Source organism: Pundamilia nyererei, unplaced genomic scaffold (genome assembly GCF_000239375.1).
Source record: "Pundamilia nyererei isolate P.nyererei 1_Seehausen unplaced genomic scaffold, PunNye1.0 scaffold00130, whole genome shotgun sequence".
Lineage (NCBI taxonomy): Eukaryota > Metazoa > Chordata > Actinopteri > Cichliformes > Cichlidae > Pundamilia > Pundamilia nyererei.
In genome coordinates this window covers 1,547,955-1,567,010 of record NW_005187531.1, presented here as the reverse complement: position 1 = coordinate 1,567,010, position 19,056 = coordinate 1,547,955, and the positions used below count along the sequence as shown (strand labels likewise).

The 19,056-nt window shown below is 42.5% G+C and overlaps 2 protein-coding genes across 2 annotated transcripts in view; both read right to left on the bottom strand.

The window, feature by feature from the left end:
* camk1da (calcium/calmodulin-dependent protein kinase 1Da) overlaps positions 1-7,526 on the bottom strand; it is a 77,523-nt gene extending 69,997 nt beyond the window's left edge. Inside the window, exon 1 of the mRNA XM_005743349.1 lies at positions 7,185-7,526. Within this exon, the coding sequence (XP_005743406.1) occupies positions 7,185-7,285 (101 nt within the window). The 5' untranslated portion in view covers positions 7,286-7,526. The remainder of the gene's footprint in view (positions 1-7,184) is intronic.
* A 3,365-nt stretch (positions 7,527-10,891) lies between these two features.
* cdc123 (cell division cycle 123 homolog (S. cerevisiae)) lies at positions 10,892-18,842 on the bottom strand. The gene is made up of 14 exons (XM_013913407.1): positions 18,765-18,842; positions 18,530-18,614; positions 18,215-18,286; positions 17,965-18,028; positions 17,701-17,733; positions 17,269-17,364; positions 16,178-16,284; positions 15,858-15,909; positions 13,214-13,289; positions 12,857-12,979; positions 12,545-12,573; positions 12,345-12,446; positions 12,122-12,259; positions 10,892-11,681 (listed from the first exon to the last, which is right to left on the bottom strand). The coding sequence occupies exons 2-14, from the start codon at positions 18,601-18,603 to the stop codon at positions 11,619-11,621; spliced, it is 1,029 nt and encodes a 342-aa protein (XP_013768861.1). The 5' UTR covers positions 18,604-18,614; positions 18,765-18,842; the 3' UTR covers positions 10,892-11,618.
* Positions 18,843-19,056: the final 214 nt, after the last annotated feature.

The window sequence follows — 19,056 nt, the reverse complement described above, 5'->3', positions numbered from 1 at the left end:
GTAAACTTCAAATATCTGAGCCGACCAACACATCGTCTTCAAACCCCCGCGGTCTTTCACTACTCGGGTTAAACGTGACATATATAAGTCACTTTGATAACTTAAAAATGTTATTGTTTGGCTTTTTCAGTGTTTTATTTGTTTGTGACTAAATCAGTTTGGCTGAGATTAAAGTTATTAGATTAGATTAAATTAAACTTTATTAATCCCTCTGGAGGGTTCCTCTGGGGTTTTATCACAGCTGAATAAACGTCAAACAAAAAGAGAGTTTACATCAGTGCCCGGTTATATTTTAGATAGCAAGGAGCAGACGGCAGAGTTTCACTCCACTGACGGAGCCTGTGACGTACTACCCGTCTTTCTTTAGACGACGAAGGCCGGTCCTCAGGTGGAAGCAGCCTCTGAATTTGGACACCCCCGCTGTTTCCGGGCCGGCCAATAATAACAGTGACATTTAACGTATTTTATCCAATAAATAAACCCTGTAAAATGTATTTATCACCCCCCCAACTAGGGCTGGGCTATATCATACCGTTCACGGTAATACCGGTGTAATTTTGGGCAACGATAGGAAAATGAAATCGCGATAGAATATGGGTAAAACGAAGAGAAGAGCGAAAGTGGATCGTTAAATGAAACGGATGAACCAGAATTGGTTTGTAAAAATGCTGCAACTTCAGTGGTGTGGAACTGGTTTAGCTTTCGTCCGTCAGATACACAACAAAGCACTATTTTTGGTAGAGCATGCTAGCGGGCCGTCGTTATTACCGTGTTTTTTGGAAAATACAGCACACTTAAAATCAATCCTGTGATTTTTCTGAAAATCGACAGCGCCCCTTATAAACCCGTGTGAATTCTGGTTGTGTTTACTGACCTCGAAACAATTTTATGTGCACGGCACTCGAAAATCTGTCAGATGTTTTAGTACGACTTTGCTAAGCTACGAAGCCGCACCGCTTGATGGATTGTCGGAGCATTACGGCTATCGCAGGCAGGAGCCTCGCGTAGTGATACGTACTGTGCTTAACATTACCGTATTGTGTGTGTATAACCTCTTTTTAAGTTTTGTGGATATTATACATGGTTATGTTGAGGATATGTCGGCCAGTTTCCACTGGAAATGCCTTTTGGTTAAACTGTCAGCGAGGAATTTGCATTTGCACTGTTAAATATTTATATAACTTTAATGCCCATAAAAAACAGCTGCTTGTTTAAATGAAAATACATTGATGGGGTTTTTTGCACTAATAAAGTTGTGGAGTAGTAAAGTATTTTGTCTAGTGTCAATTATATCGTCAGTTATATCGTTATCGCAAATATTCAAATGTATATCTTGATAAATACTTTTGGTCATATCGCCCTGCTCTACTATCTATATTGATGTCCCTCCGGTACACCTGACAAATCGTGTCCAGGGAGAAGGAGGTCTGAGCATCTCTGCAACCCTAACAGACGCACAGCTGGGTCTGGTCTGCAAAACACATGGATCCCATATAACAAAAAACTAAACAAAACACTAAACAAAACACTACAGGATTATAAACAACTAACAACCAATCATAGTTTACCAGCCTGAGAAAATGACTCAACGGCAGAAATAAAGAAAATGGAACAGATGCACAGATAAGCCTGGTGACACACTGTGAGTTTTCAAGCCTCAAACTGATTGTGAAAAAAAAAAAATCAACGTGCACGTACATATGTACAAAGTTACCTACCTACACCCCCCACACACATACACACAAACACACACAAAAGCATGTTTGCATACACGCACTTTTAAAAGCGTGGGCTTGCAGTCCACTAATGAAGTTGTCACATAGCAAACAATCATCTTTTGTTCTATTTTTAAGCTGCTATTTATAACAAGAAGAAAAGAAACTTTCAAATCGACATCGTGTATGTTGGCACAGCAAAGCTACACAATCGAGATAAGCAAAGTAGAGCTGCAGACATAAAGAGGAGCTGTAGCGAGATCTCAAAGGTTGGAGAGATGAAGGGAGGGTGGACTGTGAAGTCCCAGAAACAGTGTAGAGAACGGTGCCAACCGCAGGGAAGTAGAGCATCAATTAAGGGCAGCGTGCCCTAGATGGGACAGTCAAGTTCCCACAATGCATCACCATCACGGCCACCACTTTACTTTCAGTCTCTGTTTTACACACACAAAGCACAGCGCTAATGAAAGGTTTGGCATACACTGTACTCAGTGAGACTTTTGCAGACCTCAACAAAATGTATTGTTAGACTATCTTCATGTATTTGTTGTTCAACATGTGCAGATATGAACTTTTCTTTTTTAACTGAACATATTACTGAAAAATGCTCACGGATGATGCTGTCACAGTCTCTAAGTCAGAGCAGCTTCACTGTTTGTAGATTGCACTCTGCAGCACATGTAGCAGAGTAGCATCACAGGTAAGCACATGCTGTTGTTGAGGGCAGCAGTATTCAGATTTGACTGCCTTACTCCTGCTGGAGGATTGGATGAATATATTGGCTTTTTGGCCAAGTTAATCACTGGTTGTTTTATTGTTTTAGTTTGTGAGTATGCCTAAGGCACAGTGATGTGGTGGTAAGCGCTGTTGACTCACAGCAAGTTTGCACGCAAACACGTCCTGTTCTCTTCAGGTACTCCGGCTTCCTCCCACAGTCCAAAGACATGCAGTTAGTGGAGTTGGGTTAAACAGGGATTCTAAATTGACCTTAGGTGTGAATGTGAGCGTGAATGGTTGTCTGGCTCTCTGCATCGATCTGTCCAGCTGCATCACTGAAAACTCAACTTAGTAAATCATTCACTTCTAATCTCCTCCATTTATTCATGTACGTCTGGGTTGTGTGGATAGATGTCTAATCAAAGAAGACCTCTCTCTTCCCAGCCATCTCCTTTGCCTCTGGCAACGGGACACCTAGGTGCTTCCAAGCCAGATGAGAGGTGGAATCTCTAAACATATCCTGGGTCTGTCCTAGTCCTCCTTCTGGGAGGACAGAAGGAGGACTAGGACAGACTCCTCCTCCAAGGGAGGAGGGAGCCAGTTGAGGTGCTGGAGAGATCCGGAATTGCATGGTGAATCTTTTCTGAGGTAAGAGATAAGGTGAGTCCCAGTGACCCCTAAAGGGAGCAAAAGAAGAAGAATGGGGGCCTAATGATGTCTTCCCATAACCTTATATAGAACTAGAGGTACTTTTGAAACCATTGGAGTAGTACCCTGCAAACCATAAAAAAGAAGACTGGTTTAAGGCACTTTAACCTGCATGTAGCCTTACTTTTCAGATCTGGACCCTACAGTTTATGCATATCACCAACCTTCTGGCTCACAAGCCATCCCTACACTAACATTTATATTAAAGATATCAAAGCACTAAATCGATATAGCAATAAAATCACAGCTAGTTTTCCTGTTTGTTGGTTTGCAAGCCTTAGCGTTTCCTCCTCAGTTCGCATTTGTCGCTCTCAATTGTGTCATTATCGCATTTATTTATGAAATGGAAAAACGGTTCAGGGCGCAGGGTGGGGAAGATTATATTTGGAACTCTGGATATGACCACAGAGCCCGGATGCTTAAAGTTGTCCCGTTCGTCTTCATCATCATCCCTCCTGCTGAGAGCTGCAGCCTACCTGAGGCTCTCACACACGTGTACACACAAAGAACACACTGCTGTTAGTGCTGAATTATTGAGCAGAGAGCGACAGGGATGCACAGAGCATGCACACCAGGAGAGGGTAATAAGACACCAAGGAGAGCTTTATGTACATGACTCCAAACACACACATAAACACGAACGCACACACAGCTGCCAGCGTAAGCTAATCCTTCTGAGGTTTATCCAGTGTTAGGGGACACAAATATATGTCACACATTGGTATTAAGACCCAGAACAGAAGAGGTGTTTAAGTGCACACAAACACACTATCCCAAAAAGAATCAAGGATGATCCAGCATGAGGAGACAGTGTCAGGTCTGTGACATCAAATCCTGTCGGTGCAGATGCAGCTCCAAAACGCTGACGCAGAGCACATTCAACACTGCAGCAACAGTCTGACTAGTCCTTTTTCAACTGCCCTCCTCAAAAAATAACTAAATAAATAAACGTGCTGCTACACCCGAACACAGTGCTGGTACCGAAGAAAAAAGTTACCCTGGAAACTCAATGAGCAAACACACTCAGGAATACAGGAATTTTTTTGTGAGCTGTTCCAGTCTGCTGCTTTCTTCCCTGATCTTCCAGCTTCATCACTCAAAACGGATCTGTTTCACATCCAGTCACCTCTCATCTTCCTCTTCTTCTTCCTTCTCTCCTAACAAATTACTCCCTCATCCCACACACACAGACACATTCGTATTCCCCTTTCTGCTGATGCATCAGGTTCAAAGACCCGTCAGCAGCAGCCCTGGTTAATGTGTGGCTGCAACATGGCCGACTCGGATCACTGAATCCTGTACCAGCCTGCATCCTGAGCTTGTGCGTTTCTGTGTGTGCCTGTCTCTGTGTTTAATGTCGGGTCCAAAATGTGTGGCTGTTGTGGCGCAGAAGCAGACCAGACAAGCTAGCGGTCTAGCATCATTACACAATGTGACGGAACTTCCTTCCTATTCAGGGGAAGTTCTTCTAATCTGTCTGCTGTTAATCCCAATCTGTGTCCGCCCTGTTTGTCTCCCTGCAGGCTGCCGTCCAAACAGGCGCAGCTCACTGCTCGCAGCAGGAAACCAGAGAGGCCAGACAGATGCTTGCAGGGACTGGCTGTCAAGAGATTTGGGAGGCGTGGACCTGTGTTTCTGTTGCTGTTTAAATGAGGAGGAGAGGGAGCAAGGAGAGGAAGTGTGAAGGAGTCTAATTTGAAGTAGAAAAAAGCTTGCGAGTGCATTGGTGATACTGCTGTTGCTGCAGCTGCCAGGGGAATGAAATTCCTGCAGTCTGTTAAAGCCTCGCTGTCATCCACAAGAAAATCCCCTTCACGGCTACAGCTTAAGGTCACCTAACAACGCAGCAATCCTAAGTCACTGTAGAAGCCCCTATGTAAACATCCCATACAACAGAAAAGCCACCAGGAAAACAAACAAGAATACAGAAGGAGACACTAAACGAATGTAAATCCATTCAACAGCAATAACTACTGTACTTACTTTGCAGGGAAATCAGAGACATCTGTATGCACAAAATTCAAGGAAAAACCAACACAAAGTGCCTTAGTAAGGCGAGTAGCCACCACTTACTGCCAAACCAGACGAGCTAGTCTTGAGTATTCCAGAAACTGCTGATTTTCTGGGATTTTCCCACACAACGCACTCTAAGGTTTACAGAGAATGGACTGAAAAAGAGAAAAAAGATGTGGTGAGCGGGCGTTCTCAGGATGGAAATCCCTGGTTGATGCCTGAGGTTAGAGGACAATGTCCAGGCTGCTTTGAGCTGATAGGAAGACAACGGTAACTCAAATAAGCATCTCTCAATGCACAACACAAAGACCCTGCCAAGTACCTGTCCTGACAACTAGGAACGGGAAAGTCAGGCTACAGTTCACACAGGCTCACCAAGACTGGTTGACACGAGTATGGAAAACATGGCCTGCTCTGATGAGTCTATCAACAGTTCAGCCTGCTGGCGGTGGTGTAATGGTGTAGGGGATATTTTCTTGGGAACCTCAGTAGGAAGTGAGCATTGTTTATTGCCGTTGACCATGTCCACCCCTTTATGATCACATTGAACCAATCTACTAGTGGGTAATGTGCCATGTCATAAAGCACAAATCCTCTCAAACTGGTTTCTTGAACATGACTCATCGGGTGTATCTGACATCCCCATATTGGTGTTGTTCCTGGATCCTGGATCCTGTTCCTGGATGTTGCTAAAGGTTGTCTACTGATGTCTACGCAGGAAAAAAACATGACCGCAGTGTTGAACCTGGACCAACGCTAATTATGATGAACAGCAGGAACAGTACTAATACAGGTATATCAGATATCAGAACAGTTACCAGACCTCAACCCAACAGAGCACCACTGGGATGTGGTTGAACAAGGAAATTCACATCATGAATGCGCAAGCCAACAAAACTGGAGCTACTGTCTGATGCTGTCAAGTCAATATGGACAAAAATCTGTAAGGAATGTTTCCAACCCCTTGTTGAATCTCTGCCACTAAGAATTAAGGTAGTTCTGAAGGCGAAGCAGGGGTTCTACCCGTTCATTATTAGAGATGTGTACTTAAGAAAGTGGCTGATGACTGTATAGGTATTTAGCAGATAAATCAACAGACAGGGCCAACATCAGCCAATATTAATAATATTTAAATGCATCGCTACCTCTAAAATGACAAGTGCACCCATGCCATACCAGTAAAAAGCCACCCATAGCATAAAAAACACCCTTTTTACAAATGGTTTTGTCAGCTCTAACACAATCCTCAAGTCTCTGCATGATTTGTTATGGAATAAATGAAATACGTGTACAGTCATTTCCATGGGAATCTGACAATGTGATGAAAAGATGAGCGCAACAACATTGATTACAGCTACTCAAAAAGCTCTCAAAAGCCCTGCAAGCCTCTTTCAAAACATTACGAAAATACTACACTTGATGTGCTGATACCACAAAGCCCTGATTTAAAACCACTACAATCATTTATGTGTGTAATGTCACTGATTAAAAATATATGTCGACAGGCAGAACTAACGACGAGAGGCCGAAGTGGGTATATAAACGACTGAAAAGATAACATTTGTGAATTGTGAAGCTAGCTAAAAGTTCTCAATATTTGGTGTAAACAGTTATCACGCTAGCTAAAAGTAATCCCTAACAAACTGAAACAGCTGAACATCTTGTGTAAGCGGAATATTCAGCTGCTATAAAGTCATTATTAATAGTACTCGGTGCTTTATTACACAGCGATGCCACAGCACGAAATCCACTGACGTGATTAAAGCCCCCCGCTGAGCAACCACAGAGCTCCGACAAGCATCCGCAAGAAGACTACAGTAATAGCAACACAGAAGAAGAATGTAGAAAGCGGTCCAAGAGTCAGCACTCATGCACATTTCAAGTCCATTTGAACGCTGCCCCCGAGCGCAGTAAGGTCACCGTAAACTCTCCCAGCAGCCCGTTTGTAGACAGACACAAGCCCGGATGGATATTACTGGACTATCACTCAGACCAACGAGGTGAACTCAGACAAAAACCGTGTGTACTCACGTGCCGAGGACTTCTTTAAAATCAAAAATCTTCTTAATGTCGTCGACTTGTTTTTTCCACGTTTCCCCTCTGCCGGTGGTGTCTCCGTTCTCCCGAGCCATGGCGCTGCTTTGCCGGCCCAAGTCCGACCCCAACACTGGGCTGCGGGAGCAAGGATGCGAAAATAAAATAAGACTACAGGAGGAGGGGTGGTGTTGGGGAAGAAGACGTGGGCTAGAGTGTTAGGGGTTTGAGAGTCCTGATGGTCTGGGATCCGCTGCTGCAGGACCATGTGAGTCCTCCTGCAGGTTACCGTGTCCCCGCTTCCTCCTCCTCTTTCTCTCTCTCACTCTCTCTCCCTTTACCCGCTCCCCTCCTGCCTCCTCCTCCCGTCTGGATAGTGGCTGCGTAAACGTGGACGAAAGACAAAAGAGCCTCCGCTACGGTCTTTCAAAATAAGAGCATGTTACTTGACAAGCCAAAATTGAGCTGGAATAATATTATTAATAATATTTTTTCTTGCAACCGCCACAGCTATTATACAGTCTTCAATCAGCCCCAGAATCCCTAGGCTAACAGTAAACTCAAAGCATAGGATCTAAGAACGGGGGAAATCATTTGCTAACACTATCAGACTTCATTAGCTTATGGTATGTACAAAGAAAAAAAAGGTGAAAAAAACCCCCTGTAAAACACAATAAAATAAATTGAGTAGACAAATTTTCTGGACTTTCACCAATGGGGGCGGGAAGTAGTAAATAAATAAATTAGTCTAAAAAAAACACTCTTCCAGATTTTTTATTTTCTTATCCAATGACGTTTTGTTTTTGTTTTTTCCATTCACTGGATAAGAAATTAACCAATAATTGAAATAACCTATTTTCTGGGTTTACAGTCAAATAAAATGGAAACTCATACTTCACTTTCACCAAACTGGTTAATCACGTCTCACTCTTGATAGATGTTTTATCAAACAGTTTCACATATACGCTATCTGGAGTGATTTATTTCACGCCACTCAATTTTTTTCCCCAAAAAAATTGTTTTATTTTGAAGACAGAACCTCACAACTTCCGGCATCGCGTTTGTCAAGCATCTCTAACTTGGCGGCTAATCTGCCTCCACCTGCAATTCGATAAACGTCTTTAATAAACGCCTTTAATTGGTGAACACCCCCGCCCCCCCCCCCCCAATCAACATGTCGGGGGACCAGGAGGGGGGTTCCCACTGTTGCACAAAATATCTAGTGTGTTCAAATCCACCTCTTTGCTTCTATGATTGTGATTGTTTATTTAACAACTGCGTCCAAGTCATACTCTGGCAGTGAGTGTTATGACATTAAAGGGAGCCGGTGGAATGCTGTTCCTTGCATCCTGCTACTTCTTTTGAGCAGCAAATTCGCAATGCGCCAGCATTATGACAACAGCTATCACGTATTCATCGCCATGTGGGATCCCTAAAGGCGTCCATGTGGCTCAGCGGGGCGCCCAGGGATCAGCGGGGAGCCCAGCTGCAGCAGCGTGCTCACCTAAGTTACAGTGGTCCTCATAACACCTGGATTGCAGACGGAAAGAGCGGTGATCCCCGGGCTCTGACAGCTGCAGGGGCTGAGGTCAGCTCAGGCCGCGTTACTGCCCACAACACACGCGCACATACACGCGCGCACACACACTAGGTTATGTTTGCACTATAAGGAGACAGAGAGAGATAGAGAGAGAGGGGGGTGGAGGACAATGTGTTGCAGCTTCAGCTGCTCATGAGTATTCCGGCTGCAAACTACTGCAGCTCTTCCTCAGCAGCATCCGAGGAAAACTCCTCTCCCCCACGCTTCTCCCCCCTCATCCTAGTCTTTTTCTTTGAGTCAGCAAATCTGACCTCCCCCGGTGAAAGATGATTACCCGGCTGCAAAGGGAGGGAGGATCCGAGGTGGGTGTTAGAGCCATGGTTAAAAAAGAAGATGAAGGTCAAGGAAGACGAATGGGGCCCACTTACTGCCTGCAGCTTGAACACTGACATTTTAAATGCAGACATGTGCACACGTACAGAAATCATTTGCCTGGCTGAGATGCTGATATACATATTTCCTCTAATGTCAAACCCTCCAACGATTTCACACTCTGAAATGGCTTGTATTAAACAATCCACTCCCAGCCCCCACCCTCAGTACAGCTTCCATCCTACCTGACATCTGACTTGATGTAATGTGTGGATGGATGAAAGGATTTCTTTAGCAGCTGATGTTATACTGAAATGCAGTCACGATCTACCATATTAAGGAGCTGGGGTTGACACATTTGCTTAGGTGCCAACCAAAGAAGCTGGATTTTGCGGTACTAAACATTACTGTCTTTGGAACAATAGGTCAGGGTTTCAATCCTGGTCAGGGAATGCATTCTGTAAGAGTATCCACAAAACACTATACTAGCCTGGAAGTCAGCTGTTGAGGAACAACGACAAACTGAAAAGATGTCTGAAACAAGGCATACATGGACTCAATGAACTGGCAGCTGACTCAATGACAGCGGATATATATGCAACACATGGGAACTGTAGAATAGCAGAAAACAAACATCCACAATGACTGAGAAGCACGTGGCAGCTCAGTGCTATAACACAAATAGAACACAGATATGACTGAAGCTGGAGCTCCAGAGGTTACTGCACAGCATTTAGCATGAGCAGCATGGATATGATGAGGCAGCCCTGGTAAAGGACATCAGTCTAACTGAAGCACATGATGCCCAACCACTTGCAAGGAGAGATGCTGAGGATCAAAATTGACGGCAGAATAAAGGTAGCAACCGAGGCGATCACACCCAGCAGAAATAGAGATTCATCAGACCAGGCAACATTTTCCAATCTTCTGCTGACGAGTATTACTTAGCCTGTATGAACTGTAGCCTCAGCTTCCTGTTCTTAGCTGACAAGAGTGACACCTGGTGTGGTCTTCTGCTGCTTCAAGGTTCAGTGTGTTGTATACTCAGAGACACTCTTCTGCATACCTTGCATACAGTACAAGTGGTTAATTGAGCTATTGTTGCCTTCTTATCAGCCCTTATTACTGCCATATGATTGGCTCATAGACATATACTTTAAACAGCTGAACAAGTGTACCTAATAATGTGAGCAGAGAGTGTAACTGCAGGCCTATCGTATCTGTATTTTTTTTTAGCTTGATGCACTTAATGAACTGGACTCAGTGCGACTGTGTGTGTGTGTGTACATCTATATTTTTAATCACAGACTGGAGTTCATCATTAGCTAAGCTTTGTATTTACCCTTTATTTTGTCTTTATGATCACGATCAGATTTTGTGATTTGCCCCCTCCCCCCAGCAGCAAATACCCTTTGTCACATTTCAGCAGACAAGCTCGTCCTTATTTGCAGGTCAAACTGGATGTTTACATACACGTTTCAGTTTCATAATGATGACAAGTGGTGAGGCGTATTTACAATATTTGTGTCATGCACACTGTTGCTGCTCGTCCACAGCGGTTTACCTGGCGAGCTGTACCTCTGACACCCACTCTTTCATCTCCCCATAATTGCTCCATCAATCCAGTGAAGAGGAAAAGGGGGGGAAAAAAGGAAAAGAAACAAAAGTACTGCCCTGTGTCGTGCGTGTGCAGCTCATTTAGCTCTCGGGGTAATGAGAGCTGTTGCGTAACAGTGCAATCAATTTCTAATGTGCTGGTTTACAGCACCCACCAGACTGACAGCCGAGTCAATACACGACAAAGAAGTTTAATGGTGTTCTTTGGAGCAACAGTCTACATTGATGCGTGATGAGGGGAGAGAGAAAAAAGAAATAACAGGACTCCAAATGAGCGCTGGGAGCAATGACTGTGTCAAAACTGCTCAGAGGAAATTGGCAGGGAAAGATGGAGGAGCTGGGATTTCTGGCAAGAAAATTAAAGGTGACTCAGTGATGAAGGGCTTTAGTGTTAAATAGAGAAGTCTGTCAGCCCCATAGGTAAAGAAACAAACTGACACTGTGTGTGTGTGTGTGTGTGTGTGTGTGTGTATCAAATTGATTTCAAACCCAGAGAGACTGTTTTGAGATGTGATACAGATACACAGACTACTCCACAGGCTCAAAGTATAAAAGCAAACATTCTTTACATTGTTAATGAATACATCATTTTACAGTAACACAGTCAAAAAGTGAAATAACCAACCCCTGGACACGGCAGAGGCCTCTATTAAGATCGGCAATAAGGCGCTAGGCAGTGTCGAAGGAAATGAGTCCCTAAGGAACGGGTAACGCGATCTGCTAATTTAACATGCTCCATTCGAGTAATGTGAAGGAGCTATTTAGGAAATCCCGGGTACACCGCGTACCATTCTGAGATTTAAAAAAAAAAAAAAAAAGTAGAAGGAACTGGTGCTGAAACAGAAGAGAGGGTGAAGAGTCACTTCATGCAGATTTTATATGGAGAGCCGATGACGCTGATGTCACTGTGGCGCGTTCTCCTGCTCTTCCTCCTCCTCCTCAGACTCTTCCTGTTGGCTTTTCTTCTGTGAACAGGAGAAGAAGGAGAGGAGAGTTTAACCCTTCACTGCAGTCACCTGTCATTTTACACTAGTGTAGTATAACATTAGAAATTAGTACTTTTCTTGTACGTTTTTTATGGTAATGCTAATCAAAAACTCTCCACGTCATATGATTAAGATCGCAGTAACGGAGTCAGCACCAGATGAGCTCAGCATGTCCAGTGGTTACTGATGGGGTGCTCTCTAAAGGTCCCAGCTGCTAGTACAATGGTGGTCAGTCAGTGGTCAAACTTTAGAGAACCTGGGCTACATGCTGGTGCAAGAAGTTGAGTCTTTTCTGCTGCAGCCGCAGCTGAAAATGCACTCACTATGTCTTTTGTTTCAACGCCTGAATGGCAAACAACGTTTGCGTTCATGCATGACGAACACGTCGTCATGCATGAACGCAACTTTCCAGGACCTACCAGCTTGAGGAAGTCGATAAGTTTGTATGCATCCTCTCCTGTGGAGAGGTCGACAAAGTCCCGTGGAATTCTGTAGCTCAGACAGGGGCTGGGTTGCACCGTCACCTCGCTGGTGGTGTAGCGGAACGCCGGGCCTTCCTGCACAGGTCCACAGACACACTGAGCATTCATTAAGACTCCAGAGTGTGTTGCAATACGGGACATACAGTATACAATGACTGACCTGCTGCTCTGCGACCTCTCCAGACGTCAGCTCGCCCCAGGTGAACAGCAGCGAGTCAGTCACCTCTCCGAATGGGTTCAGGTCGATGAGCCACACCCTCCCCTGCGACACACACGAAGACACATACAGTAAATGCAGCTCACAAAGTGTGTGTTGGTTTTTTTTTGATTTATCAAGAAAAACATTCAGTATCGAGTTACCTGGCTGTCTCTGTAAACATCAAACACAACTGTAAAGCAGAAAAAAACATCTGAATGAGTAATCATTTAACATTCACACTACTGTCTCGCACAACTTCAAAAAGCAAACTTTTATTACCACCTCACATTAAACATTAAAATCACAATTAAGTGAAATGTCATCAGTCTTCGCTTTCATTTCCGTCCTGCCTAAATGACCCCATTTTTAACAGTACATATTTAATGACTTTCATTACTCCACAAAAAGTCTGTTTCTGTCTGATTTACAAAATTTACATGTACAGGGAAAAATAAAAGCAGGCTGATGCTCACAGTCTTCATCCAGGAAGTTGTACTGGATGTGCTGGCTGAAGAAGTCCTGAATGGCCTGGCTTATCTGCTCCTCCTGCTTCAGGATGTGCTGGTAATACTGCGTGTAGTCTCTCGGGGAGATAGCTGGGAGATCGCACAGACACATCGTCAGCACACTTTAGATTACATTTTATAATTGGTTCTAAATTAGCCTCCTGAATAACTGTACAGAGAATTTTTAAAAATAATTCCCGTCTCACGCATGAAGCGTACTCTCTTTATGTCCATTTGTAGCCACTCGGTGGCTAACGTGATCAAACGCAGTGCAGATATTTATGGACAACACTCGTGTAAAAGAAGAGGAGGGACAGTTTTTACCGATCAGTTTGTTTTCTTTGACAAAGCAGCGAAACTCTCCGCCAGGAATCAGCTCACTCCACTTCCTCAGTACCAGCTGAAGAAAGAAGACAAGTGTTAGAGTGTGAGACAACCATTAAAGAGGAGACACTGGCGCTAGTAAGCCAATAGAAATACTTAAATACGGCAGCAGATTTGTTGATAATACAAGGAAAGCCAAAGAATGTGTTAGTGCTCTGCATGCAAATTACTCCCAACTGAATCAATATGTAATGAAGTTTTCAGATGACACCATTATGCTTAGCTTACTCACATGCAAGTCTGACATTTTAAACCAGGACTGGACAGGCTTGTGAAAAAACTGAAGAAACGATGGTAGGTGCAGGATCCTTTGCAGATCAAACCTCTCTGTTTTATTTGATCTTATTTAGTTGCACTACAGTATTTTTTACCCAGTCCTGTTATGTTCATGCAATTCCACTGAGCAATGCATATAAACAACAAAGGGATGTGAATATTACTGTACACAGCAATGACATTACACAGGTTACTTTGTACAAACACACTGAAAGTGCGTTTACTTGGCTCATAAATGTGGCTGTGATTGTAAACCAATCAGTCAGCATCTCCGTTTCCTTGGAGACTCCAGGATTTCGGTTCTGCTGCAATGTCTTTTTTTTTCTTTTTCCCCAGCGTGCTTCTATAGAGTCCACCTCTAACACCTGTAGTAGTCAAGTTTTTAAGTTTTAGTTGAATGGCAGGAAAAATCATGGGATCGACTTCCCCGACATTTTTGTATTTTCGCTGGCTGGCAGGATTTTAACCAATCCTTCACATGACTGAACTCCAAGTTTGTGCTAATAAATGCTGGTAGGAAGTACAGGCTCCCTTTGTGTAAGCACACCAGCTATAAACACTCATTTTTCTCCTCTGTCAGTTAAACTGATAAATAAAACAGCTCATGCAGAACAGAAAGGATTTAAGGCAATTCTTTTTTCTTTTTTTTCTTAAATTGACTCTTTATCTGTTGTTTACTTCAACTCTTTCCCTCCTTAGTCACGTATTAAGGATAAACCTTGTTTCTCTCTTTTGAACTGACATGTTTCTGTTGTATTTCAGGTCTCCTTCCAGAACTAAATGACTGGATGTGACTGGTGATCTTTGCCTGTATAGCTTATCTGGACTACCCTCGGGAAAAACCTAATACCCAATCTAATAGTTGACAAACTCCATCTTTATTGATATAAACTGAGGTGTCAAAACTTATTAGGGGAAGTCAGAAAAGGTCGCCACTTGTTGCTCTCATGTTTGTGGGTGTCTGTTTTTTGAGGTAGCGGTTGGCTGACAATTATTAACTAATCTTATTTCATATGCAAACAGCCTAATGGCCAACACAGGATGACTCACCAGGTCATGAAAAACAAGCCTGTAAGAAAATGACCTCTCTTGACTTATGACCCAGTCATCGCTTTTCTGGTGAGTTTTCAGTCTCAGCTAGTTACTGAATACAATGTTTGTTTTTAAGAAATTACTGTTGTATTTGGAGTCAAACAGATCATAGAGATCAGGGTATGTTTTAGAAGTGGCTGCTGTATGAGTCTGGAAAGTCCTCAGGCTTTTTAGTCAGAGCCAGCGCTCCCTCATAATCTGCAAAACCAAAATAAGCTCGGGGTTATAATAACAGGTGCTGTCACAATGCAAAGAGACTAATCAAACATGATTTCTTTTTCTGAAAATGTTGAGGAGTGTAAATGGTGAAGTTTTTTGTGAAACCGTTTGTCTCCAGTTTTTTGAATAAGTCTTCAATTTTAATCTTTGCATTTTTCTGTTGGGTTCTGAAAATGCCAACTTTGGGAGCCAGCGAGTGACTAAAAAGACACATTTGTAGTTTGTGTTCATAAAGTGACAGCTCAGAAAAGGGTTTTACTTTTAGTTTTTTCTAGGTTTTATTCTTCTTAATCATAAAGAGAGGTGGCATTTCTTGACTCCAGCTATATTTGTTATTGTCAGAGGGATTTATTCTGCTGTGACGGCTCAAATAGAAGAGCTACAACTGAACAGAAACGCTCTCTTGGTCTTGCTCTGAGCTCTGTATTACAGTGGGACAGCAGTATTACACTGTTTCACCCATCATCCTCACCATATGCTACTAACAGCTGCCACTGGCCCTCGGGCCATACTTTGGCAATCTTTTAACAGCGATGAGAGCCACTGTGAGCTGATTTAAGTGCTCGAGTAATTTCAGTTATTTCCATAACGACGCGGGGTTGGCAACCAGCAGAAGCCAGAGGGGTTTTTTGTTCTATCAGTCCTTTTAAACAAGAAGCTAAACACTCAACAGCACCTTCAATATTTGCATCTGTTCAGCTGCTCATTAAAAGAATGATCTAATCAGCCAATCACATGACAGAAATACATTTAGGCATGTAGACATAGACAAGGTGGCCTGTTGATATTCAAACTAAGTAAGGTGATTAAAAAGACTTTGAATGGTTGTTGCTGCCAGAGAGTCTGACCTGATCTACTTTTTTGTTGTTCCAGATTTATGTTGTATTATATTTTGTGAACATGTGTAAAGCAAGAGTAAATTAAGCCTCAGGGTAATGACACAAAAACACATTTGGAGACTATTCTTCTTTATGGTGGGAAAAAGAAAGTATATAACCTCATAGTTGATGACTGGGTCTGGGGAGTCCTGGTCGCTGCATTGAAGGAATCTGAACATGGAAATGACAAAAAAGTAAAAATAAAAAGCTTAAAAATTTACTTTTCACTTTCCCCGCACTGAATGTTTGTCATGGAGTGTGAAGCAGCGAGAGGTAAATCTACAGCCCAGCAAACACTGCCAGTTCAAATGGGCCTGCGCACACCACACCAGGTGTTTTTCCTTTTTCTTTCTTTAAACGAGCCCAGTTGTTTACGATTGTGATGTTGTTGTTAGGCAACGGGACTTACGGCTGCGTGAGGTCATGCAACGGGACTTACGGCTGCGTGAGGTCATGCGTGATGAAGTCGGAACTTTTGAAGAGCAGAAATATATCACTGAGGCTGCGACACTGCAGGGAGCTGTTCAGAGCAATCCAGTTCGCATCCTGTAGGGAGGGGAAACAAACACACACGTTAAGTTACACTGGATATAAAACGTATGCATTCAGCTGTTAAAATGACAACATGCTGTGCTGTTAAAAAATGAGACCACAATAAATCATTTGAAAATGAGGCTGCCAAGAGTCCGACATGTTACAATCTCCCAGATTCTCCATGTGTCTCGACTATGAGGTAGGATGGCAATAAAAAAGCCTTTTCTTAGAAAGAAAAACATCCAAGCCAGGTTACAGTTTGCAAAAAATACATTATGTCTCCCAAAAGCATGTGGGAAAATGTGTTACAGTATGATAAGACTACACACACAATTCCAAAGGCATGTTTGGTGCAAAAACCAAGGTAAAGCATGGTGGTGGCATAATCATGATTTGAGGTTGCTTTGCATTAGTCAAGGTGAAGAGAATTGTGAACACTCCCAAATACCAGTCACTTTTAGCCTAAAACCTTCAGTATGACATGACAGAGAGCCTAAACGTAAATTCAAATAAAATGTAAATTCGAAAGCTGGATTTCAGATCAAACAGAAAAATCTAATCAAAACAGAAAACCTGAGGGGAGATGTTAAGAGGATTGTGCAAAGGAGACGGCCTTACAATCTGACAGATCTGGAGAGGTTTTGCAAGGACTGGTGGAAAAATGTTGCAAAGTCAAGTTTTGCCATGCTGATAGACTGAATGTTTTGATTATATCAAAAAGTGCTTCACTAGTATTAGCTTAAGGGTGTGCCCACTTATGCAACTAGCTTGTTGCACTTGGATTTATTTGGTTTGCACTTGAACTGTAAAGGTTATAGGTCACATCAAAGGTGGGAAACATGACTTATTATGGTTTCGTCACACTAACATCAGAAAAACCTGGCAGGACTATATGCCCTCATCCTTAATGAATAATTCATGAGGCATTTAGTGACAAACAGATGTTGGTCATGCTAACACTCTTCAATCTGAAGCAGAGGAAAGCAGTGTTTTTACCCGTGGTGCGCTCCAATTGAGTTTAGGGAATACACGCCCACCCAGGCTGTTTATGGCCTCCAGCACTTTAGAGGTGAACTCTGGAAACTCAGGAGCCTGGCAGAAACATGACATTTCAGGCTGTTATTCCCACCAAGCAAAATGATAGTACAAGCTTAAAGGTGAGGTCATGCACATTTATTACATAGATGCAACCTGATTTAAAGAAGAATGAGTTCACCTCTTTAGCTTAAATGCTTATATCTACATTAACATAACAGCACACATATGAAGAAACATATACATGGAAGTAATGTAAACTACAAACTGATACTCGGCTATTTTTTAGCAAAATGGTTTTACGTAATCATCCGAATTGACTGTCTTTGGTTTAACTGTAAATATATAATAACAAATAAATGAGGCGCACTTGGACCCATTAAGGACACTTACAGTGACTGTTGTAGTTGTTTCATCGTCTGACCACTAGAAGGGAGGAGAGAGTTAGAAACATGATCGGCCATGCTTCACATGAGCATCCACCACTGTAACAGCACATATGTGACACCAAAGACGTAAAAGCTTAATATGTCCCATTTAAGGTTTTAAATTTGTTTCACACTTATTTAGGTCATATTCAGTGCGATAGTGACCGTGCGATCCATTTATGATCTCTGTGACGTTCTTCCAATCTTGAAAAAAAAGGCTCCAGCTTACCTGAATGTCTTCCTCTGCATCTGAGTCGCTGTTGTTAGTTTGTGTCTGCTGTGTGTTGTGATCACTTGAGGGAAGAGAGAATGAGGAAAAGTGTAAAATCAGAAGAGACAGCATGTAATCTGTGAGCAACTGTCAGAACGCCCAATTACGTTTAAATCATGATTTCCACGACAGAACACGTTTGTGAAATTTCACATAGGAAACATAACCGTGTGTGTGTGTGTGTGTGTGTGTGTGTGTAGTCTGATACCTTCCAGAGACTACCAGTGTCCCATCGTCCAGTAAATAGTCTATTACATTCTGAGGCAGTGGAAGAATCAGACTGGAAAACAAGACGAACCACATCACGTATATAATACACAGAAAACAACAAACTATATGAAATAAAAGCACAGAAGTAGAAGAAGGGTGCACTGTTTACTATTTACACTCACGAAGACAGAAAGGGCAGCTGTCTGCTTTTTGTCTGTCGGCTAACGTTAGCAGCCGGCTAGCTGCCCTTTATTTTACAGCAACAATTATAAAAACGTTCAGTGGACTTGCTCTACAAACGTTAGCAGTTTACCTTTTAATCGTATGTTTCTTAAATATCGGATACCAAACCGAAAACTGACAGTTGACAACTTGCTCCTTCTTCATGCTGCAATATCCTGTAAAGGAAACGAGTCCATCAGTAAATAACTTCCGAATCTCTTTTAGAAACACATTAAAATTCTGGCTTGAAATTACACAAAATCTTCACAGTTATGAATCGATTTTAATGATTTTAATTTTACCCAGAAAACGGTGAAAATAAATACATTAGTTAGCTGTTGGTACAATTAAAAATCGTGCCATAAGTTTTCGCTCAGGGAATCATTTTCATGGTGCACATGTAGGCGTGCAGTGAGCTGACGGAGATCGTTTATTAAAAAGAAGACCTCACTGTGGATGCCTTAAACTACAATTGTAAACGTAAAAAAATAAAAAATGTTATTTATTTTAAAGAATTAACCGGATTCATATATAGGTGTATTTTCCGTGAAATGTCTTTTTTTTTTTACTGCAAACAAAGCCGATAATTAAAACTAGAATGAAGTAATTGCTGGATTT

Excerpts from the sequence above, each read along its gene's own strand:
- cdc123 (XM_013913407.1), bottom strand. The coding sequence starts at position 18,603 with ATGAAGAAGGAGCAAGTTGTCAACTGTCAGTTTTCGGTTTGGTATCCG. Across the intron at positions 18,287-18,529 it reads AAGAAACATACGATTAAAAG|TCTGATTCTTCCACTGCCTC; the intron begins GTAAACTGCTAA and ends CTTGTTTTCCAG. Across the intron at positions 17,734-17,964 it reads ATGCAGAGGAAGACATTCAG|TGGTCAGACGATGAAACAAC; the intron begins GTAAGCTGGAGC and ends CCTCCCTTCTAG.